This window comes from Electrophorus electricus, chromosome 12 (assembly GCF_041902795.1).
Source record: "Electrophorus electricus isolate QZ-2024a chromosome 12, ASM4190279v1, whole genome shotgun sequence".
NCBI lineage: Eukaryota > Metazoa > Chordata > Actinopteri > Gymnotiformes > Gymnotidae > Electrophorus > Electrophorus electricus.
The window spans coordinates 9,627,788-9,653,053 of record NC_137508.1 but is presented as its reverse complement, the minus strand read 5'-3'; the positions used below and the strand labels follow the sequence as shown (position 1 = coordinate 9,653,053).

Here is a 25,266-nt window from a genome sequence, read left to right as displayed (position 1 = left end):
CCATCTTCCTCTGTGGGAAAATATTGTTTCTCATGTACTTCACCTTTGAGCTCAAGGCAATCCTCTCCCAGAATACATGGTTTGATACAAGATTTAACATCCAGCAGGCTTGTAGGCCAAAACAAGACCTCTGCCTTCTGCTGCAGTAAAGCCTACACTAAACAGTTCAGAAGCCACATCCTTTTCAACAGAATACATGGTCTTCACTTTCTCTCTATTCTCTCACAACACAGAGTGTTTTGCTTTGTTGCGCATAAACTAGCAATATATCAGCAGTAATAAATGAGATCATGGAGATTTCTTTGTGCTATTAATGCTCTTGTGAGCAGATATCAAATGGCAATGAATGCTTATTTCTCTCTGTATCAATGACTATGTGATTATTAATTGTCTGCCTGAGCTGAACTGGATAGCCAGATGTCGTAAATGTCGCTTCTTGTCCGATGTCGTTAAGATGCTCTTTTGAAATGGATGACCAAATAAAATGAGCTCAGCTCATGCAAAGCATCAGTAATATTGTGTAAAACACTGTTAAATGCATCAGTAATGTTGTGTAAAACACTGTTAAATGCTTCAGGTGTATTTTCAGCCAGGGAAAGATGGCGGCAGCTTTAATATATCGTTCAGCCTGCGATGGCTCAAGGTCACATCAGCTTTCTCTACATAATACATGAATTCCTCTTCCTTGCTCAGTCTCCAATCATTCAGGCCAACCTTGGGATGAACATTTTACTAAGTAAATCAGTGAACATGCTGGCATTTCTATTAACCTCCAGTGTGCGACTGACAGAGAGATGAATTATGCTAAATAATAACACATCTCTGTAAATCAGCTTTACAACTTGAAGGTGAAGTAGAATTCAGCTGGCTAGCACATGGTGTTGGCCATTATTTGGAATCCAGTAAAAGTGGTGTTTTTTGCATTTGGAAGCAAAATGTATAAACAATCTTTTAGCTTGCTCAACACAGCCTGGTGATAATTACTGTTGTGGTTTTCCATATTCACTACACGTCTAGGGTTATAAAAGATTTCTAATAATTTCATCTTATGTTACAATGAATTTGCATGTGATTTTTGTAGCAGAGTAACCATGAAAGCCTGGGGTGATTCATGCACAAATATTGTGAAATATAAACCATTATTACCAATAACCTCTGACATGTGATTGCATAATCTGTCATGCATTTTTGATGCTTTGTGCACATGGTAAACTTTGGTTACACAGAAATAATTATATGCAAGGACTACACATGGTGATTTTATAACCTGCACTATATAATTTAATAGTGCTAATATATGAATTTATTGTTTTCATACGTTTCTCCATTTTTTTTATTTACATTTTGTCTGTTTTCAATACTGTATTTAATTTATCCCAGAGCTTTGATTTGATATCCTTTACAATCAAACCTGTAAGACATCTCAAAAATATTGGCATTTCCACACATTTTTATAGCCAGTCCAGAAAGCATACTAAATCATGAGCAGTAAGTATACAGGAGGTTCTCTATAGAGCATGATACCGTTTCTATTAATATGCTGCTGTCTACTGCCAGCTACAACCTGATGTCACAATTAAAATCATACTGTGTGCACACTGTGTCTCTGATCCAACTTTTGAATACTGGGTTAAATACAGCAGTGTCAATCAGACAGCTCATCAATAGTGAGTGCCTCTCTCCTTCTCTCTCTGTATGGTTATCCCTTGTGATGTGAAGCTGGTGGAGAGAGAGAGAGAGAGAGGGCCTGGCCTTGTCTTAAGGCAATGACATATGGGCAATCTGCAGTTTGGCATTCAGCAGTATCCACTGGTGTAACAAAGGTGAGCGAGATGTGGTGTGCTACTATCTTTAAAAACAGAGCGATCGTTGGGACAGTTGAAAACGATCTCCTGGGGTATAGCCAACTTCCAAATGAAATCCTTGAAATCCTCAAGTCATGAGTCATGTGAAGCAGGTGAAATGCGGCTTACAGCACTAGCTAAAGGTTGCATAGCTATTTGAAAGACCTTGTCCAGGACGAGGTCCCTCCACTCTCTGTCTGCTACTCATAATGAATGTTTAAAAGACATTAATGATGGATGTAAAGAAATAAATGAGAAAGGTCAGTGGACAAGCCATGTGGGTTTCTTCTATGATAATTGTTTGTGAAAACTGCATTTCACTGGGATATTATTAATGATATGGTGAAATTTTCTGTTTCAATACAGCTGCTCTACAATTTAAATCGTTTAAAGGAGCTTCTCCTTTTAAATTAAATTACTTCAGTGAAACCGATCTAAGCAGAGGCTTGACCATTGCTACCAAAAGTCTGCTCAGAGGTTTGTGAGATTTTGTTTGTTTTATGATGTTTTTAGGTTTTTTTCATTTGTATTACATTTGTTAACATGCATGATCTTGCTGAGGAAAAAAAAAAATTGGCTAATAGCATCTTTAGTGATGTCATTGCTAGAAACCACAACAGCATGTAGATGATATTAGTTTGTCTGTGGTTAAAAAAGCACTCTTATTTTGGTGTAAAATTATATGATGGCCACTTTTCCCCAAATTTTCCCAAATCTATATACTGTATGTATGGATATGTGGAATGTCCATGACATGAATGATTATTAAAGAAGTGATTTTCTGACCACTGCATGCCATATATTTATTAAGCAGTGAATTAATATAAGCAAATTAATATAAGAATAGCATTGCAGTCACTTGATTTACTCTCTTTAATGTTACATGAATTACAACACTGTGAGATTCCAGTCGAAATGCTTTTCTGAGGTTATTTATTGATTTGGTAGCTCTGTCCGTTATTGAGGCAGCAGTAGAACTATTGGACTATTGGTAACTATTATTAAATACAAAAATGAGAACAACCTGTCATTGTCCCAATGGAATGGAATGTCTGCCTCTTTGTCAAGTGTGAGAAAAAGAATGCTCTCAAGTTCAGCTCTCAAGCTCAGGAAACTGCCACAGCATGTTCAGTGTAGTGTATGCAGGCTTTTAGAGACAGTTGAGTTTTGTCTCTGTACGCTAGCTTAGTTTCCTTGTCTGATGAAAAGTAAATCAAGATTAGCAACTTTAATGGGGTCCATTAATACTAGGTAATTAGGCAAATCCCTAGCTGGAGTGGGTAAGGCTGTGTGATGCCAGTTGAGAGCATAGATTTGTTCGGGTTTTTCTCCAGCGTGCCAGTGGACTCCTCCAGCTTAACATCTGCATCAGCAGCAGGGCACAGAGGGATGAGCCCCTGCTGACAAAATGGAGAAGTCAATGGGATGAGGCTGTCACAAGCTTCCCCACAGGCCTGGCCTGCTTTGAGCACCCAGAGGCGATGAGTAGCTGCCATGCATATTCTGCATTACATAGAGTTACTGGAGAGGAGTGCTGGAGCAGACACGGGAGGTGTTTTTTCACTTTGATGAAAGATGATGTCTTCTAAAGTGAATGAAGAGGAAAACAATTACAAATAGAGGTGAAGGCATGAAAACAACCAAACCTCTGTGCCTTTTTCGTCCCTCTTTAATTCTGTTAATCGTCTCAGGTAAAGATTAAGTGCTCTTGCCAATTTCATTCAGCTGCAAACGATGCAACAAGGTCACTCACTCTCTCCCTCTCCCTCTCTCTGGTGGAGAGGAGGATTGAGTTGTCATGTAGCTCTAATAGGCAGCACAGGGAATCATTAGTCTAGCTCAGCTCTCTGACTGATGGGCATTTCACTCCAATCATCTGAGCGCACTCAGACGGCCTGGCACTATTGACACGGTGTCAGAGCTGAGAGGGGATGGCTTAATCAGCCGGGACACTCGCAGCATTGATTTGACAAGCTGCCGTAATGACCTTCTTGTTTTTGTAAAGGATCACTGTTTATCTGGGCTGGCACCGATGCACCAAGTGTGCCGCATCGTCATGGAAACTATTATCATGACAGAGCCGGGGCCCTGGAGGGCTCCTGTGGACGATGTCGAATGTGACTCAAAGGGGGTCGCTGTGGCCATGGGCCTGCACTGTTGCCACGGTGATAGCTATTTCTTGCTTGTACAAGGCTTCCCAGTCCTGTTTCCTTTTTTGGAATGATGTTTTGACTCTTGTATGTGTAGAGTGCTTAAATATTTAGATTTCTGCCACAGACAAAAATGGAGCTATAATTAATTCTGAAAGTTGTCATGTTAATAACAAATCCTGTCAGAGCTCCACACATCGATTGTTAAGAGGTCAATATCAGAAATTTCTCTGTTTTATTTGCTCTGCTGACAAACCACATAGAAAATTGATTTCAGAGTTTATTGATTTGCCAAATGGCCTGTAATGGCAACTCATATGCCTGTTCTGTTCATGCAGAAAAATGCATAAGCATTGCCTTGGAGGGCCATTGTGTTATCCTGATATCATCACCTTGAAGTAACTGATTTAAAAGTCAAGCACTGAAAGATTTCTTGGGTTACTTACAATCTTGGATTTGAGTATCAGTACCTTGTTTTGTTCCTGTTTGACCTGAAGTCAGAATAATCAGCCTGAGTTTGGGTTATAGCTACAAGCATGTCTTTCCAAAAGATGTCCCTGTGAGGTTATTTTGAGAAGAGGCTGGCGTTGAGGGTGCTGTCAGCCAGATCAGTCTAATCAACGATCCCCCACCTCCTTGGCACTTCCCCCCCAGAGCCCATGTGTCAGACAGTAAATATTATTGGCATGCTGACAGGCCTGAAGCCATGGCTCACTGTGTAAAATCGTTAATAAGCAGCATGATGGGGCCACTTCATCCCAAGGTGAGAATGTAGAGGGCTGTTTTCAACCACAATTATCTAGAGGACAGGATAAAGTGTCCATTGTGAGATGATTTGTAGGCTGAGAGCTGGAGTGCTTTGTCTCCATGATACCAAGACATTCTCACAGTGAGAGATCGAGAGAGAGAGAGAGAGAGAGATTTGTTCTAAGAATATTCCACCCCCACTTCCACCATGAATTTCTTGTGACAAATTGCTAGCTGTGTAATACTGTACTGTATTGTTAAACACACTGTATAAAATACATTATCCAACATATTCCAGTAAGCTATACTCATAGTGCAGTAAAAACTTTTAATATGTGTATGGTTGGTTAGATCTGTGTTCAGTAAACATCATAAAACTATTATGTTTTTGAAATATCTTCTTGTTGATGGTGAACTGGTAGTTTAAAGTGTTTTATTATGAGAGACTGGGAGAATGAGTCTTGCATGGTTACTTTTGGTAAACACACTGCCAAGTTAAATGGCTGATCAATCAATTTCACTGAAATTGATCTGAATCAGTTCTGCCTGGTGCACACAGAGGGAGCCACTTTATCATAAATCAATCATTTTGAAAACATCTCACAAAGGGGCCAGTCCTTACTAACAAGCCATCAATTTAAGCCATCTGGGTGCCACCTTTATCAGGCTACAACTCAGCAGCACCACCAACATCTGTTCAACTTCCACCTTCCTTTATTTTGGTGTGTTAGAGAGTCAAGCTCACGTCTTAGCCTGAAGCTTTACTGCATGCTATTTGTATGTAGACTCACTGCAGCTCACTGCTCGCAATAAGGGTTAGATTTCCATTTACTTTCAGAATTATTGTCACCCTTGATTAGTGTGAGGAATAACACTGCATGAAATCATGAGTGCAAAATTTGTAATGTTCAAACATAAGTGGATATCAATGTTTTATCCTGTAAATTTTAAGTAATTTGATTAGGAACGTTATCAATATTCCAAAATTTAGTACTTAGTGAAAATGTTCCTTAAAGCCTTTACTTTAAATGTTAATTAACGTTGGAAAACACTACACTCCATGTATAATCCTTTTGTATTTTTGATCTGACATTGTACTTCTTCCAGTTCAGAGCATCTTTGCTAACCGTATTCATGTACAGAAAAACAAATGGCCATTTTTCCTTTTGTTTTCAGTCAGTTGTTTTTGTAGATCTTCCAGTTGACTTGAAATCAGTTAAGCTGGACTTGCAATATCCAGCCTAAAGCAGTTGAAAACATTTGTACAGATTTACTGTATGTGTGGAGTTACTGTTTTAAAATGAAAGCATAACATTTCACCATGTTTGATTGTATCACAATTCATTATTCATGCTATTTATTTCATATAGCTTCTTTATTCATATGTATCAATGGTGCTAGTAATTCTGACTAACGTATGCTAGAGAATAACAGCTTTGTATGTGTCTATAACAATTGGCTGCCACACTTATCCAGAGCAACTTACATTTACATGTGCTTCCTTGGAAGAAAATCCATGACCATTGACTCCCTTATATATGCACACAGATATAGTCTAGTAAATAAATATACTGAAGTCTTGAGTTTCTAGTAAATAAATAGACCAAAATCTGCCATTAATTCTGTTGCCTACATTTTTGCTTCATTAAGTGTTGGCTGTTAAGTGAAGGTCCTGTTTTGTGGTTTTTGCTTGCATTACGACAGCAATGAACTGCAGCAGTGGAAAAAACAACAAATACTTAAATGACCATTTAGAACACAAATACATCCATTTTAATTTGAGAAAATACAAAAAGAAACATGTACAATTTATGTACAAACCTTTTGTACAAGACAGTATATTTATCAGCAGGTTATATTTGACAGAGTCAGGTAGATCAACTCAGCACCATCAATTTCTTCATTTATCCATTATCTAAAACAGTTAAAATAATTAAATCTGCTATGATAAATTCCCTTTTCCTGTAATGAATATGCCAATAATTAAATATAAATGTAATGTCCTGTAATTTTTAACTGAAAAAAAATACCTGATGGAATTTCATCTTAAGACTTAATTCCCTCATACAGTTTATTGTATACATTAGAATAAAATTGCCAGAATTCTGCAAGATGACAGTGCTATATGACATATATTAGTAAGGTTGTACTTAAAGCTGATATAGTTTAACTAAAATACTCTTGAACAAATAAGACAGATGATCATACAAACTAAAAAACTCATTTAGTGCCCCTCCTGCATCTTTCAGTCAGTGTTAATTTATTAGTCCCCATGTTTTTGTATTATTAATCCTTTGCTTTAAAGTTTCAATATGTTTTAAAACCTTATGAGTTCTACAGTTGGGCTATGCATGTGTTCACCTTTTCGCCAGTGTAGATGCCACTTTTCGCTGTAGTGGGCCTTGGAGTGTTCCTCCTTAGTCTGGCCACTGCCTGGCACAGCACTGGCATGGAGGCATAGATGGCTTGGATGTTCTCCATGCCAGTATTAGATGCCACTGTACACAAATGAATCAGCCTCTTTTTACCACATGACTGAATGATGCTACTTAGGAGACAGCACCATGGCACTTCAGACAGACTCACATGGAGAGGATATGTCTTCCCCTTCCATTATGCACACATAGACTGCATGGTACTGCATGGTACTAATAGGAATCTTGTTGCACTGGAGAAGAAAGTCAAAAAGTCAAGCTAAACAACAACCCTCACTGATCACCTTGTGGACAGACTTTAGGGGTGAAAAAACATCTCAAGTTCTAGAAAAATAAAACAATGTATATTGATTTCTTTTCTCCTAAATGAGAAATCCTGATTAATTTTTTAATATTACTATTATTATTTTCATGTTAGCTATCTCCGAAGCCTAATTTACAAAGCAAATGTAAATAAATTAATGATTGTGACTTTCATGCAAATGACTGACTTAAAAGCTGAAAAATGGAATGTAAACTTTGACATCATTAAAGAATCATTAAAGAATTCATATATATAATTTAGTATTAAAAAAAAGCTTGTACTAGCCTCCAAAAGCTTCTAAACTGTCAGTAAATGAAACCTGCTTTCACCCATTCAGCTTTTTTTGTAATGTACTGCAAGAGCTTCATTACAGGAAAAGGATCTTACATAGACAAATCATTGATGAAAAAAATAATAATATGAACTTTTAACTCCAACTATCCACTGATAGTGATTCATGATTGATTTTTAGATTAGAATTCATTTTTTCAGGCTAGCAAGTATGTCATTGACAATCCAATTTTACATACATTGTACATACATTTTTTTAAAGAAATCTACTTGCTACAAAGTGTAACATCAATGTATTCACAATTCAAAAAATCACTTCAGGACAAAGCCTAGTTGGCTGCAGTAATATCATACTACATCCAGTAGACAAACATTAAAGCGGAGATCCTTTTTCTTCTGAAAATAAAATGTGTCCTATAATGGTTAGAATGTGCACAACATACTTCACTATATATCTGTTTTTTTTCCCTTAGCAGATGGAATTTTGTCAGTGTCTTTTTGTCTTATGTCTATAACCATGTCCATTTGCTCACTGCTGACTGAGGACATTTTAAATGTCATTTTGAGTGAATTATAGATGTACGCACTTGAATATACATCAGCATGTTCCTCTGTTTCCTGAGACCTAATTTAGGTCAGCATCAACAATTACATTATCAATTCTACCCATGTAAGAGAAAGAGTAGATACAAACCATTAGCAATGACCCATCATCATGCACCTTACTGTTTGTATCCATCCATGAATCTTTTCACATTCGCTTTTAACTTGGAATTAAATTTGAGTGTACCGATATTTAAATATTAGCCGATGAAAGTTACATAGTATACTATTTTAAATACATTTAGCTACAAAGCAGTCCTCCAATGCAGCCCATGTATCAAGCATCAAAGTACGTTCCACAAAAAAAAAAAAAAAAATGGATTGCTGAGGTTGTACCTTTTTGACTCAGTTTGTCTCCTATAACATAATATCGACATTTTGTAGACATTTTGTTTGAGCTTATTAAAGCAATGTGATATGTTCTGTTGCCAAGGGGAAAATGAACACCAAAGTAAACTGGTATGCACTGTAATCTTGGTAAGATGCATTTAAGATAATTTTAGAAATAAAGTTCTTTGATATGTATAAAAATAAGTACAAAATGATTACGCTCATATGGATAAAAAATAAGTATGTACGTACAGTATGTATAAATTTGACAGAATATTTGAAGCAAAGTTCAAAGTTCTGTTTAACATGTGTATTTGTATACCTCCCACTTAACATAAAGGCTACACACCCATTCCAGTTGTTAAGTGTAGTTCATTCTGTCCAGTCTAGTACCAGAGCAACACATTAAATTTTCAAGATTCACTTTTTTGGTGATAATTGACAACTATGATTGAGCTTGCTTTGTCCATCAGTCTAAGTCTCTCTACAGTTTTCAGGCACCATGGCTGGTCACAGAGAACATCCAAGCACATATTTCTGCCTCTGTGCCAACAGTGTGTCAGGCAGTGGCTACACTCAGAGGGAGGAACCATGGATGCCCACTTTTCGCAATATGTGGCATATTAAACCATACACATATCAATGTTCGAAGCAATACTTATTTTTGTTCTAGTGGGAGCAAATGTTAAATATGAATTGAAAGCTCAATCATAGTAGGATTATCAACATATGAGTATAGTGTGTATTTCATTCATTTTATATTAATAAAAGATCCACAGGCACAAACCTGCATTTGTGTCCTGTGCCTTTTTGAAACGAACACATTATGAGCATTAATCACACAGTTTTCCAACCACAGCAACAGCAGCAGTCAAGCATGATGGAAAGACATTGACCAAAGTAGTGCATATCCTCACAATGTATTGCCAATTTTTAAGGGCTAAGCTAGGGACAACCTTTCGCATTATTACATGAATATGGCAAATACATTCTCATATATGATGAACTGGACGGTGCATATGGATGGAAAGGATGTCACGTTCGGTCACTATATATTAGGTTGTGCACAACATGTACTCAGTTGTCAAATGAACGCCCCTGGCACACAGCATGCACGACTGAGGTCCATGCACCCCCTGTCAAGCCAACACTCATCACCCATCTCCACGAACAGGGCCTTTCGCGCTACCCTCTCAGCCAGCAGGTTCCCTTACCACTCAGCGAAAAGCAGAGACTCTATTACCCAGAGATAACCCAGCAAGCAACCCAGAGCAACATTTGATGTCTCAAGTTATTCAACATTAACTTGATTATGTTTAGTGCAAAAAGAAGCAGATGAGAGTGTGCGAAACTCAACTAGTGGGACTTTTCAGACACTTCAGACGAGGTTCTTTGGGTAATGTTAGAACGAGCTTAATGACTGTGACCCTCATCCTCCATAACACAAACCCTTCTGCACAGAGTCAGGTCACAACAGACATGAGATATTGCAAAGAATTACAGGAAGTACCTTTTTTTTTACTGTTATAACATAATTTCAAAAAGTGCTAGGGGGCTGTACAATCCTTAATTGATTGTCTTTATACATCACTATGTATACATTTATAAATTAAAAATTTCCAAAAACATGGAAGTAACATTAAAGGTATACACATGGGAGGTCCCTTCCAGTTTTCATGATCACAACAAAACCCTTGGGTTGTGGTGCAAGGGAAGTACAGTGGTATCTTCATCATCATCATCATCATCATCATCATCATCATCATCATCATCATCATCATCATCATCATCACCATCACCACCCATCTTTTATGATAGGATGTTCCAACTTCCTCCCCGCCATACAACGCCAGGCCTTCAGCATTCATCTTCGACTTCTCTGATAGGTGGAATCAGGCTGCTAGTGGATTTGTACTGATTGACTTGATTGGCCATGTGAGTGCTCATGGGCTTGATTTGAATGTTCCTTGGATAGGCGTATTGCGGTTCATCTGTAAACCATTTCTTTTCTGTGAGACAGCCAGGCACAAAGGAGGCAGGGGACAGGACAGGAAAGGACAGCATTAGTACAAAAAATACCTGCACAACTGATCCCAGTTCTCTGTTTAACAAAAAAACCTTCTTTCTATCTACAGAAGATAAATGACATTCAACAACCACAGGGTGAAAATACAGGTTGTGGGTGTCTGCTAATGCTATCTTTCCCTCTCTATAAGACAGCAAAATGTATGTAAAAGCACTTACAGCCTCTAAACACATCAAGGGACATACTGTAGGCTAAAGGAATGGGATACATCATGCTGTGTTTTTGTGTTCATTATCATGGTGGGGTCAAGCCACTCTGAAGTCCGACAAGTCGCATGACTCTGGGAAATGAGACACAGCGTGCCAAATTACAGAGGACCTAAGCCACACGTGGGACGAATTTCCGTCCTCATCCTGCTCAAGTTCCCACAGGCAGTGTCATTTCCAAGCACTGCGACATTCCTAACTCCGACTCCAACGTGAAAGTTGCTGCCGAGCGCGGCGTGTCAGCCGGCGGAGGCCTGCAGGCTGGAGTGTCAGAGCGCGCGCGTTTGATGTGAGTGCAGCTGAACCTGCCGTGGAGCAAGGAGTCAGCCACCTCGCTCCATTCCCCCGAGTTCACTACTGATACTGGCACTTGTATTGCCCTGAGCCATCCTCCGGCATGGCAAGAGTTAAGGGAACCAATTTCAGAAGCACTGGGCTTCTCATCATGTTTCCCTTTCGTACATTTTGATGAGACTTCTGCCGAGAGGACATTTAGCTGTCAACTTTCCTGAGGAAGTTTTGATTGGGCCAATCCTCAATTTAGAGTTCAGCAACTTGCAGTTTGTTACGCAAAGTGGGGAAAAGCACTCAATCTGGAGTACAGATCCTGTTTCCACTGATTCACATGGAAAATTTGGAGTTAATGAATCATCAGATTGATGTATAGGAATAATGTGCAAACACACAGACCTCTCACACAATGCAATTTGTCTACAAAACCTAAATGATACATACATGAAGAGGAAATCAAACAAATAGAGGGGGGTGTCCAGAGAAACTGATCAGATGAACTCAGGTATAGAGTTAAAAAGATAGAGGATGATCAACCACATGCAATGCTTGGGTGATCCTAAGCATGACAAGAGTTAGGCAGCAGAAGCAGCCAATTGCTTTCTACTGGAAAGCAACAGTGAAATGTGGGCATGACTTCCTCTGAAAGTAAAATCAACATCCCCTCTCATACCAGAGCTCCACAAGGACAGTTATGATTAAAATATCTCACAACAGGTGCTATATCATGCATAATCATTAACTTGCATACCTTGGCTCATTCTATTCATCCTTGTTGCACTTTAGAAAAAGAAGTGGTCTAAGTAAGTTTTACATTTCTTAAGGCAAGTAACATGTCTAAAACAAGGTTACTGACATGACCATGTCCTTTATGTTATATTGGAGTTTTAGAAAAAAAAAGGTCACATTCAGTCAAATTAGGGTTTGGGATTTTTTTCAAACAGTTCCCTAGCATTAAAGCCTTCATTTAACTACAAATGTTTTAATATCTATTTAAGTATAATATTGCTTTTTGTGAAATACCTACACACAGGAATAAGAGCATATTATTATCTGTATTCTAGTGATAGAAATTTATCTGTAATATATATATATATATATATATATATAAAAGTAAATAATACTAATGGTTATGTCTTTGTGATAAAGGATTTCTGTCTTACTCTAAAAATATCTGTAATATGTAAGATTATTTGTCATTATGTAATTTAGGTACCCTATGTTTTTCTACTAGAGAGAAGATATTTATATGCTTTAGTTTCTAAAAATAAAATGTTTAAAAACTTTCTGGAATACCTTGCAGTTGCAGGCTTTTTGGAAGGGATGGTCTTTCCAAACAACCCTGTAAAAAGCTTTTTTTTGTTCCTTCATTTGACCATTTGATCCAAAATGAATTTATTTAAAGAACCAGCACAGCTGCTGCATCTGCAAGGATCTCGGGATGTTGTGGAACCTTAATGTTGTGACATTTTATCAGCTCTACACCCGAACTAGCAAATTCAATATTACCAAAAACATAGCTAAAAAATAATCGACACAAACTAAAACATGAACATGCAATTCACTTAAAGACAAATGGAGATGAGACCACCCAGGAAGGCAATGAAAGTTCTGTTCTATTCTAACTGGACATAAGGACTTAGGCCATGTCAGAAATGTTTATAGTCATATGGACTTCTATCACTCAAATATGAGAACAAACCACAAAATAAATATTTGTATATGTTTGATATACAAATATTAGTGGATAAACACACAACCAAACATCTATAGTCAAAACATCAAGACACTTATTAGATAAATCTAAAACCATCTACCAGTACTGGAAAAAAGTGATTTTGTATACTCTAAATAAAGATAGAATTTTGCAAGGCTTGCTTTGGAAAAGCAAATTGCTTTAAAGTGGGTGATTGGTTGCATCATCATAATGGAACAGCCATATGCAGACTTGTGCTGTTATGGTTCTGAGGTAAACGTGTGGTGGACATAAGCAATGAACCAATGATTTCAATATGAGCTGGGGGCAAGAGTCACATGCACATGAGCACACAGCAAACTCACAAACAAATTAAAAAACACACATTTTCCTTTCTATTTGACATATGCTCAAAAGACAAGAAGCACGCACACACACACTCGCACACACAGGAAGCACGCACAGCACGAGGGTGAAATGGCCCACGGGGGGGCAGGGCATCTTACTTGTGTTTGTCCCGTGCCTCACGGCACTTGCTGCTGCGGTTCTGCCGGTTGGTGGCAGGGATAGAGTGAATAGAGGAGCTCTTTTTGCTGGACGAGTGGGAGGAATGAGAGGAGTGGGACAGGTTGGTGCGGGACTGGCCCGCGTTGTGGTCAAACTGCATCAGGCAGAAGATCAGGTCTGTGGGGACCAGCTCAAACTCATACGGCGGATTGGTGATGACATATCTGTGGAAGTATTAGCACATTGAATTCACTGGAAGTGTGTGACAATAACACGTAATCATCAAAAATGATTAACTTTCAGTAAAATGGCCATGATATCTTAACAGCGCCTAATCTAGCATTTTTTCTTCTTAAATGTATGTTTTGAATTGAGTAGCAAACAACCCTATATGTATGCATTACTGTACAGCAACACAACCTTTGCACCAGTCAATATATATTGAATATATGAACAGGTTAGAAAATTTAAAGATTGGAGCATGTGAAAGGGTTGTTTGGAGTGGAAACCCTTTGGAAGACACGTGGCCTGGAGCAAAGAGCTCACCTTTTTGTGCACTGGCTTGGTGTGCTTAGATGTGCATCTCTTAATCTATAGATGCCAAAGCATAGCATGTTGTATGTTTTTAATGCTTTACAAAATAAATCCCCATAGCAACCACCATCCTACAAGAGAGAAGAAAAATTAGTACTTTGGGTAGCAGTTAATACACCAAAAAAACAAAACCTGACCTGTGGAGCACATAGCCTTTTACTTTTGGACTATGTGAACCACAGAAATATCCACTGAATTTGTATGATCTGTGTGTGACCCAAAAGCTATTGTGACAGAAAAATATGGATCCCTGTTATGCAGCCTGATAATGCATGAAAAAAATACAAGGAATAGTTTGAGACAGCCCTATTTTTTCACCCAACTGCCTCTTGTACCACCGGCCCACCCCCGCACACCCACCCACACACTCATGCATTCACACAGGCGCAGTGCCTGGACCTCCTCCACAGTGGGTTCAGTTTGCATTAGCGAGTGGCGGAGGCAGTGAACACGGGGCGCCGTGCTGCTGGTGAGAGTGACAAAACGTGTCAGCTCCCCTTAAGCGCCCACTTACCCCCAAGTCTGCAAAGGGCCCGTCGTAGAGGGCCAGCTGGGCCACGCGACACCTGTCCCTGTTAGCCAGCGTCTGTGGAGTGCTGTAGCCCCCACGCAGAGCATTCTCCTCCGCCAGCAGGGCCTCCAACTCCGGCGTGGCCCCTCCCGTCACCAGCGTCCGGATCAGCGTCAGGATGTTGTCGTTGAAGTACGTCTGCCGAGATAAGGCGGGGGATACGGACAGGAGCGCCATTAGAGGAACAGCGGGAGACAGTGAGGGTTCTGGAGCTACTCCTAGCCTTGTTATCTAGACCCTGAGCTGTCGCTTCACATCGCATTCCCCAAGACGGGAAGAGACACAGGAACACAATTAAGCCAGCTGCTGTTGTTGTTGTTGTTGTTGTTTTTCTCTTCTACAACATCCATTTGATATCACCAGCCATGCTTACCAGGAGAGCATTTCACACATGGCAGTGCCAGAAGACTTCTCTTATATCAATTATCATTACTCGAACTAATTATCTTTATGTAGCTCAGATTGCAATCAGCGGGTGAGATCTAAATGTACAGCTTCACAGATGCAGTTCATCTTATATGGTAATCCATATATACAAAAATGAAACAATTAATAATAATAAGTTTTAGTACAGAGAAGAAAATCAAGACAGAAAATTTCAGGTCAGTCTGTGCTTTGTCACCTTGTTATTACAGTACAGAGCTGACACCCATCCACTCCTCGACATGATTGCATGGTGCTGACTATGTATTGTTGCCAGAGCCAGATACCTCTCTCTCTCTCTCTCTCTCTCTCTCTCTCTCTCTCTCTCTCTCTCTCTCTCTCTCTCTCTCTCTCTCTCTCTCTCTCTCTCTCTCTCTCTCTCTCTCTCTCTCTCTCTCTCTCTCTCTCTCTCTCTCTCTCTCTCTCTCTCTCTCTCTCTCTCTGTGTGTGTGTGTGTGTGTGTGTGTGTGTCAGGAGCTGGCCTGAGAGGAATGTGCTATTCGGACTGTGCGCCAGAATGACACCTCTTCAGAATCCTGACAGCACCATTCAGCTGAATGATGGATGAGAACTGTGTATTAGGCAGCTTCACCTTTGCCCAGAGTGCAGCGCACTTGAAGACTGCTTTGTTCTAACTTCACTCAGAGTGAAAGGGCCGGGAATGAAGCCATCGTGCGGATAAGGGGGTAGCAGTGGTCACAGGTAAGGGAGAAAAGAAGGGTGAAGAAAGAAGGAGAGGAGAACATGCTCATCTCTCCCTCTAACCAAGATGACATTGTTTAGAGATTAAAGCTTTTGGACCTCTTAGGAAGCCACCTTGTGTGTCAGGGCATGCCATTACAGAGAAGTCGAGCACTTACCTTGTTAAAAGATCTAATAAGCCTTTTGAAAGTTCATTGCATGACACATTATATGAAGAGTCTTGGCAACAACTTTCCTTTTGATGTCACTGCAGCTGACAGTACTGTCTGATCAATGTGGCGTTTCATTTATGAACCTCTGCCTAGCAGTAACACTGGAGTCCTACATCTAAGCGCAGTACAGTCTGAGGCTGCTTCTCTCCTATGCACTGTTTCAGAGGATTAGCTTCCACAGATCAGGAGACACCTTCATGTAATTCTGCATAACACCCCATGATGGGAGAAAAATGTAACTCTGCTAAAGCTTCTGACAAGGCACTTTGTTCACTCTATCATTAAGCTCTTTAACAGAGTACACACACAAACCTTGCTGACAATGCAAATCACTTTGTAATAGCAGTAAAAGTCAAAGATTGAAAAATGACATTCATTTTATTCCTTTATTTTCTATTCCATAATGAATAAAAGGCAAAACAGCTCAATAGTTTAGTCATATTTAAAACTAGACATTTAGCAACTTTCTCCCTCCTTCAATTAACTTCACGTATATAGTCACACATTTTCCACATTAGAAATAATGTTGTTTTTAATTAACTCCAAGAAATGCCAGTATTATCATGACCGTACTTATCCACATGCACATACATAATACCCAACTACGTTCTGGTTTAAAAGCAACACCTTACTGTTATGCAGTTGCCCTCTGGTGAATTAAAAAAAAATGTTTGGATGAACAAAAAAGTTACTGCCATTACATCTAACTGTATATGTGAGTGGGAGGAGCTGTGCTACCACTTTGTGAGTGACATATTTGTGGGTGCTCTGTATTAAACTCACAGCACTCATGAGGGAGTCTAGCACACTGACAGCGAAGGCAGTACCGCAAGCAAACGGCTGGGTCAGGTACAGCTCCGTATCCGGGTCATCATCATCGTCTTGGTCCAGGAATTGAACATTTGAGTCATTCACTGTGGCACAGAGAAACATCATTAAAACCGATGCTAAAAGCAGGGCAACCATTTTATTGACATGCCAAGCGCAAGAGCTTATAGACACGCCATGTGATTTTCCAACAGAGGAAGTTTAGTTAACCTACTTTAAATAACCTATCCCAGTATTGAACAGCTGCTTGAATGCTGTACATGTTGTGCCCATATTTGAGATAACAGTGAAAATAATGATGAAACAAACAATGAAATAAACAACCATGCACTTCAAAGATCATGCAGTTTGAAAGAACCAACAATTTTCAATAACCTAAAAAGAAGATTTTTAAAAAGCAAGTAAACATATCTGGAATACAGCACTACTGTACCTGAAAAGTGTGCACCATGAATAGTTTTGCAAAGTATTTGCAATATGACAATTCATTTTCAGCTAAAACCAAATACATAAGCTATGGAATATATCATAAGTAAAAATAGCAATGAAAAGCATAATCAGTGAGGAATGATTGTTATTCCAGTATTGTCAACAAAATCTACTTATATATGTCTCCTACTAATGAGGACAGGCAGGTATAATATAAGTTCACAAATACAAGCAAAAATATTCTGCACCACTGGCAAATTTGGAAAGAAAATCTGCAGATTTAGTTCAACAGCAGCAGCACTGACTGAGGGCAATTTAGTTTAACTTCAGCAGTGGCAGTGAATATTTGAGTATTTAGTTAAACTACAATAGCAGTGAGTATTTAATGGTATTTAATTGAACTACAATGGCATTGTGTATTTGATGGTATTTATTTTAATTTCAACAGCAGTTAGTATTTGAGTGTATTTAGTTTAACTACAATGGCAGCAAGTATTTGAAGTATTCCGTTAAACCACAGCAGCAGTGAGTATTTGAGGTATTCCGTTAAACCACAGCAGCAGTGAGTATTTGAGGGTATTTTCTCGAGTAGCCAGTGTCTGGAGGAAAGAGGCTGAAACCCATTTCTGTTTAGTTTCACACGGGGCTTTGTGTTACCCCTCTTCAATATGTATGCTTCAGAGATTAGGACCAGCTCCAAAAGAAATAAATAAAAATAAACAGCTTAAAGGAAGGTTTTATCTGCAGGGCTTTTTCTTTTTTTCCCTTTTTTTTTTTGAATTTGATTTCTTTCCAGACTTCCTGTGAGCTGTGGAAGAGAAACGTCAGTCTTTCAGACAGGCTTCTGATGAACACGAGCCTGGGCTCCAGAAATGAACTGCAGGGAGATGCTATGGAAGCAGCCACAAGGACAGACTAGTGTGATCAAAGGCCTAGCGATGCTCACAGAGGCGGGAGGAGGGGGAAAAAAAATCATAAAAAAAAGTCCAAAACAAGACAGTCAATTTCAACCAGAACCGAGAATAAAAAATGTGTTCAAAGTGATGCCATGGGAGTAGGCCTCGTCTGCAGCCACAGAAATCAAGACAAGCCAATGGAGGAGGCAGTGGCACAACGGCGCAGCAGAGGACAGAGACACCGCTTACCCAGCTCTGTTATCATTTGTATGTTGATTCCATTGTTTTTTTCCTGACTGAATGAAACCAAAGGCAGTAGTTTGCCAGGCTTAGCTAATGACGATAAAACAGTGTTGGGGGGGGGGGGGGGGGGAACTGTTACTGAAACAAGTTCAAAGGCAGACAAAAAAGGAAGAGCATAAATGAGAGAGTCATCATGTCAACAGTGGGATTAGAAATCTAAAAAGGTCCAGTATCTGCCTCAAGGGAGCCACAGTGTCTGTAAGTGCAGAAAGAGAGATCAGCCATCTGCGCCTAACTGGTAAACAGGGCCTACCTCCATGATGGGTGGGTTTTAGGTTTTCGTTGCTATAGCGGCAAGGTATATGAAAAAAAAAAAGGCAAATGTAGGCAAACACCTAAAACAGGTCTATTTTCATTTTTGCTCATGTGGTGTTTCTCACTTTTTAGGCTGCTCTGATAGCACTGAGATTATGCGTATCATATTTGGGATTTTGGAAGGCCTCATGGGTGGTGTCTGATTGCTGCGGCCATTGGAATCGGAGCGGCGAGGTGTGCGATGCGTCAAAGGCCCCTCCACTGTAGTGCGCTGTAATTGGGTCAGCAGAGAGCTGGAGTGGCAGGTCCCGCATGCTTTAGTGCCCTCTGAGATCTGAAACTTTCATGAGTCCCCCTGCCCTGGGAATACTGCCACCGTCACTGTTATTAATACATGGACCCACTTTACAACATGCTTTTTGCCTCCTTTGCAATCAGGCCCTATGTTTGTGCATCGGAGGGGCTATTGTTAAGCACATGGCTTTGACCTGTTCTGCTGAATATTCCAGGACACCATGCATGGCATGACAGACATACATCAGGCACAATGGCACTGAGACATAAAGGTGTGGCTGTCAGGCATTCATTTAGATTCTAATCACATTCAACTTTGACATGGTAGCAGTATGACTCCACTGCTCACCTAATTCAGTTATGATTGGGATGTTAGAGCCTGTAGTGACAGAACCCTGGCGGACCAAGCCGTGCACGGGACTATTGTCTGGAGAAGACCTTTCCATGCCAGGAGGTGTGAAACCTGAAGGAGACAGGAAAGGGGAAAACAATCAGTCCATCTAATCAGTGTATAATATCTGATGTCATAGTAATAGTTACATACACAGTGGCTGCAGACATCTGTATAATTAGCAACTGCGTTAGCTGCATTCTTTGGCTGCTAGTGTCAGCAGGAGGAGTGGAGCATGACAGGAAGCAGCGCACTGTCTGCGCTGCAGAGGAAGGAGTGGCAGCACTGCACGGAGCGGCAGCCGGTGGCAGTCGGAGAAGCATGCAGGGGCGCCAGCGGCAGCCTTGAAACACTGTAGCACTGCAACGCGCCTTTTAGAGGTCAGCGCAGACATATTTAGCATTTGCTGCCTTCCATCAGCTGGCAGATATAAATTTTATATGTTGTTCATTTTGTTACCATAAAATTGGTGAAGTGGATCCTGAAAACCTTTTATGTGAAAACGCGATTCGGAGCCATGAAATACAAGCGGCAGTGACAGGACTATGAATTCACATGACTTGACACTTTTGCATTTGCTCAAGCTGACAAGTAAACACCTTAAATCAGTAATGCCATATGCATAATGCATCAGGCCTGTTTTGACATCCATCATTTAGTGCTGACTAGAGAAAAATGCAAGCGTATAGTTTCTTTCTTTTTTTTCTGAACAGCGGCAAACATAATGTGAGGAATGGATTCGGGTCACAAAGTTTTAAAAGAAGCATGGCATTTTGTGCGCTCAGCGCGCTTCTGCACCAGATGCAGATGCGAGAAAAGGAGACACTACGCTTGCCCACTTTCCCCAAATTTCACATTCTGAACAAAATAATTCTCCTGTTGTTTACACTGTTGACACATCACATGAACAATGACAGAGCGAGTCAAGCTTCTCGCTGGGAAGCTACACTACCAAATGGGTACCCTTTTCGTAATGTCTGTGAAATGTGACTCTCACTTTTCACAACAAAGCCAGGAGGGTAGTACTACCGTTAACACTTCCACTATTGAACATGAACCTGAACTGCAGCATACAGCATGCTCTAGTGAAAAGCTTCACACCAGGGCCATACCATATCCGCGCTGGTTTCTGTTAGGTGGGAGAGGCCATTTTCCGTTAGATTAACTCAAAAATATCACACTGAATGACAATTTTACAATGGAGGACAAAACAGCAAAAATATATTTTATGGACTTTAAAATCTACTGTATATACTATGTATGCACTCATTCCCCCCTAGTTTTTTGAATAAACGTGTAGGCTACATAATAGTTACACTCAGGCATAGAGTAAGTATGAGAAATTATATTTGTATATTTGTTGTAAGAGTTTTCATATGGTATGATATTTGTCATGAAATTCTGTTTTACAAGCAGGTGATTTTATAAACAGGATCAGTTAAATAGAAATATCTTGTAATATTTAAAATATATTATTATTATTATTATTAAATGTTGAAAACCTCACTATTATTTGTTTGTGGTCTAAAAGAATTTGAAATGCTTGTATCTAACTCCAATCACACACACAGTTACACACACAGTTACACACACACACACACACACACACACACACACACACACACACACACACACACACACGATTTTAAATGTGCACAGTATTAAATGAACAGTGGACTGTTCTCCTTCATCTTCTCCTTTAGCATTTACAGAAGCATATACCCGGTTATGTGAGGTCTACTGCAGTGTTACTAAGTTTTTCAGACTTATCAAAAAATATATGTACAGTGTAAAATTAAATTAATATATTAAATGAATTATAGACTATATGCAATGATGATCATGCATCATATTCAAATTAGAAATTAAGACTTGGAACTAGCCAGTGTAATTGACTATCTGGCTACCTGGTTATCATGGAGCCTAATGTGCCATTAAATCACACTTTGCACATAACACATTGTACAACAAATTAAAGTGGTCCTGTAATTGTTTCCTTCACTGGTAAGTATGGTTCAGGTATAATAATAATGGAATAATAATGCTTAATTAATTATTAACCATATATATAACCATTATTATTTGTAGTTGTGGGGGGACAGAGGTATGCAGAAGGTAAGGCAGCTTATATATATATATGTATATATATGTGTGTGTGTGTGTGTGTGTGTGTGTATATATATGTATATATATGTATGTGTGTATGTGTGTATATATATATATATATATATATATATATATATATATATATATATATATATATATATATATATATATATATATACATATATATACATACATATATACATACATACATGTACATATATGTATATATATATTTATTCAAATAATGTGTGTGTGCGCATATATATATATGTATATGTATATATATATATATATATATATATATATATATATATATATACATACACATATATACACACACACACAGATGGATGGATGGATGGATGGATGGATGGATAGATAGATAGATAGATAGATAGATAGATAGATAGATAGATAGATAGATAGATAGATAGATAGATAGATAGATAGATATAAGCTGCCTTACCTTCTGCATACCTCTGTCCCCCCACAACTACAAATAATAATGGTTATATATATGGTTAATAATTTTATCAAAAAGTTTTAAGCTGCTACGAAGCTGAGTCATGTCTGCAGTGATTAAATAGATGGCTTTTTTTTCTGTGGGTGCAGGGCTTGAAAATAGGGCCTCCCCCACAGAAACACACGCCCTCAGGCATGTCTCGCTTTACACTTCCCTGTACCTTTCCCCTGGCAATAGGCTTGCTGATTTAGTCATTTACACCTTTTTCTTCAGATTCAACACCCTGCACTAAGCTGCTAAGTTGTCTGACAGTGGGGTAGAGAAATGTTGCAGGATGATGTAGTTTTGGGAAATATATACATGTCCTATATTAAGAAAGAAAAAAAAAACATCAGTACGCAATATTTGATAATATGTGTTAAGTTTAAAAATGTAAGTAAAGCATCCGTACAGAAAACATGTTTATGTAGTACTACCTATTGTTATTAACTTTTAAATATCTTATTTGAATAAATAGCAAAATAGGTCACTGACTCGACAAGCTCTCGTCACTTGTGAGCCTACTAATGAAATAAACCTACACTACCTGCTGCTCTTCTGCAGCTCATGCCAAATATTTCGATGATCTCCTGGAGGGGGCAGTAATGACAGTGTCATCTTGCGTGTCTCCCACAAACAGGACATGCTAGGTCTATTATCGGTCATGTGAGGGGAACCTGGTCTTCACAAACGAAAAGTCACCACCGAGCAACAAAGCACACCCTGCTTATTCTCGCGCACGCCTCTACCAGATGCTGTCACCTCCGAGCTTCAACTCCATCTCGCCGTGCAGAAGTGTCACCTCGGTAACGGCTGAAATCTTAATTGTTGTGGGCCAGCCTGTGTGGGCTGTGTAATTTGCGTAATGAAGAGCAGCTGAAGAAGCATGGCTGCTGATTTGTACTGCCTGCTTAATGATGATGAATCCTGATGGGCACAAGAGGGTTACATGTTTATCTGAATGCATAAACAATCTGTTCAACTCAATTTGTCGGCAAACAAATCTGCCGCAGCCCTGCTAATGGAGGCAAATACTGCACAGTCTGCAATGGGATATTTGGGGTGTTTAGCAGTGCTTTGATTAGACCGGAGACGATACCCACATGCACACAAGGAGCCAGGAAAGTGTCGCAGTACACTGAAGGATGACTAATTACTTCAGTAAACACTAGAAGTATAACAAATAAAGAATACTATGTAAGGTAATAGTATTGATGTAAAAAAAAATCTCTAATGTTCCTGTGTTTATCTCTTGGTCATTCATTTGTAATCTAGCCATTCTTTGTTTTTTGTTGGAAATGCCTCTTTTAGGTTTCCTAGGAGATGACTAGGGGCCCTTTTGTCTTTTAAAGCCCATAGCAATCAGCAAGTTTTGCAACCTAGCAGACTGATGCTGCGGAGGGACATTCTAGCTGCCATCCAAGTCCCCTCAGGCTGTGAGATGAAGTGTCCTGTGCTACTCTTTACCTTGGGAATTAGCCTGCAAGACCCCAATGCTGTCATCAAACTGCATAGATTTGATGTTGAGTGATGCCAAGATGCATTCCTTGTCCTGCAGTGAAGCATCGTCGATATTGTTCTGATTGGCTGACAGGATAACGCACATGTCGCAGAGGTTGATGTTGACAGCCCTTAAATCAGCTCGACTTAATGGCGTACCCTTCAGCCACGAGAGAAAGGAAGACAGAGAGAGAGAGAGAAAGATGGAGAAAAACAAATTAAAGATTGAACTGTGGAGCTGTGGGAAATTAGTTAACAAGTATACTTTTTTCCAAGGCAGTGACATTCAGTTGATCTAACTATGCACTGGGGGATGTGGAGATGTTCTCTAATCTAAAGGGTAGCCACTGCTGACGGCGTTTTGGGTCCACTTTTAATATTCAGTCAAACCAGTGATAACGAGCTCTAAAGCAGGCAGCTGGGCCAGTGCTTCACACAATCGCTGAGAGAACCTGGCACCAGGAGCGCATCAGCACAGAGAGCGAGAGACTGCCTAGAGACGCATCAGCACAGAGAGAGAAACTGCCTAGAGACGCATCAGCACAGAGAGAGCGACTGCCTAGAGATTCGATGCATTCAACGCGCACATTATTCAGGTTTATCTCCCAAAGCAGGCTTATTGCTGTGCTGTTTAAAAACTCACTTTGTGTCATCCTGTTTGTCTGAGTGCATTTGTGGTGTACTCACGGGTAAGATGGAGACCTTGGGGAAGTTGTGTAGAGTTTCCCATTCTCTCCTCAGGTAATCCAGTGAGCCCACAAACACAATGTGTTTCAGCTCATGGTAATGGAAGTTACTCGCTCTTAAAGGCATCACCAAGTTTCTTAGGCCTACTAAAGCGGACGTGACATCTCCAAATATACAGACCACGACATGTCCACTCAGAACTGTCATAGAGGCCTCACTTCGTGTCTGTGGAGAGAAACCCAAAAAGAAAGGCAACACCATCACAAGCGACCAGCCAAAAGAGAAGCTGCTCTGAGCTAAGAGCCAGTCCTCCAGTCTGTCAGTCAATTCACCAGACAGACAGAGTAAGAGGGTTAGAGAGCAAGGGAGCTAAAGCATGTACAAGCAGAAAGTCTGAGAGAGAAACTGTTGTTAGGGGAAAGTGTAAACTCTAAAAGAGAATGAAAATAGGATTCCTTTGGGTATTATACATGCCTAAATATAAATGCATGTTCCAAGTGAAATGTGACTTTAATCATTTGAATCTGACTAAATGAGAAATAGAAAAGAACAATGGATAGTTTCTCTACATAAAATAAACAAGTAAGGACAATCAAAGAAAGATTTTAAGAAAGGTTACTAAACTCACATATTTGAGTTTACTCTCTAACTCAACTTCAGATTTATTTCACATAAGGGACTACATAAACTTTCTTAGGAACAGAATGGGCTCACAGTGGTCTCTTGCATTTCTGCATGTGTGCATGCGTGTGTACGTGTGTAATGTTACTCGTCCACTTCAATTAGCAGACATGTGTCAGGTCTGTGATATGTGTGTAGTGCAGAACAGTACCCACCAGAATAACCTTCTCTATGTCTTTGGATGGACACCAGTGAAACATTCCAGTGGAATCATATCTCTTCACATTAACATCCATGCTCTCCATCTGCTCATTTCCCGGAATAAGCAGAGGGTCATGTCTACACAGGCAAGAGAAGAGACAACACACAAAATAACATTACCCTCAAGATCACAGGACAAGAGAGACATGCAATAAAATGCTCGCAGAGCTCAAGATGATTGAATTTCTGTCTCATTTTCAT

The 25,266-nt window shown here is 39.6% G+C and overlaps 1 protein-coding gene across 18 annotated transcripts in view; it reads right to left on the bottom strand.

Moving 5' to 3' along the window:
* Window positions 1-6,491: 6,491 nt before the first annotated feature.
* The window catches only part of kcnma1a (potassium large conductance calcium-activated channel, subfamily M, alpha member 1a), a 132,090-nt gene continuing 113,315 nt past the window's right edge, over window positions 6,492-25,266 (bottom strand). For 13 of the 18 annotated variants that reach the window (XM_081725119.1, XM_081725102.1, XM_081725103.1 and 10 more), the window contains 10 exons: window positions 25,020-25,143; window positions 24,184-24,408; window positions 23,464-23,656; window positions 19,347-19,460; window positions 16,776-16,906; window positions 14,599-14,793; window positions 14,037-14,155; window positions 13,490-13,714; window positions 12,039-12,067; window positions 6,492-10,713 (listed from right to left, as the gene is read on the bottom strand). In XM_081725119.1, the coding sequence (XP_081581245.1) occupies window positions 10,562-10,713; window positions 12,039-12,067; window positions 13,490-13,714; window positions 14,037-14,155; window positions 14,599-14,793; window positions 16,776-16,906; window positions 19,347-19,460; window positions 23,464-23,656; window positions 24,184-24,408; window positions 25,020-25,143 (1,507 nt within the window). In that variant the 3' untranslated portion in view covers window positions 6,492-10,561. Of the gene's footprint in view, window positions 10,714-12,038; window positions 12,068-13,489; window positions 13,715-14,036; window positions 14,156-14,598; window positions 14,794-16,775; window positions 16,907-18,394; window positions 18,479-19,346; window positions 19,461-23,463; window positions 23,657-24,183; window positions 24,409-25,019; window positions 25,144-25,266 lie in introns of all 18 variants that reach the window. The other 5 variants (XM_081725111.1, XM_081725114.1, XM_081725115.1 and 2 more) reach the window with 2 other exon arrangements.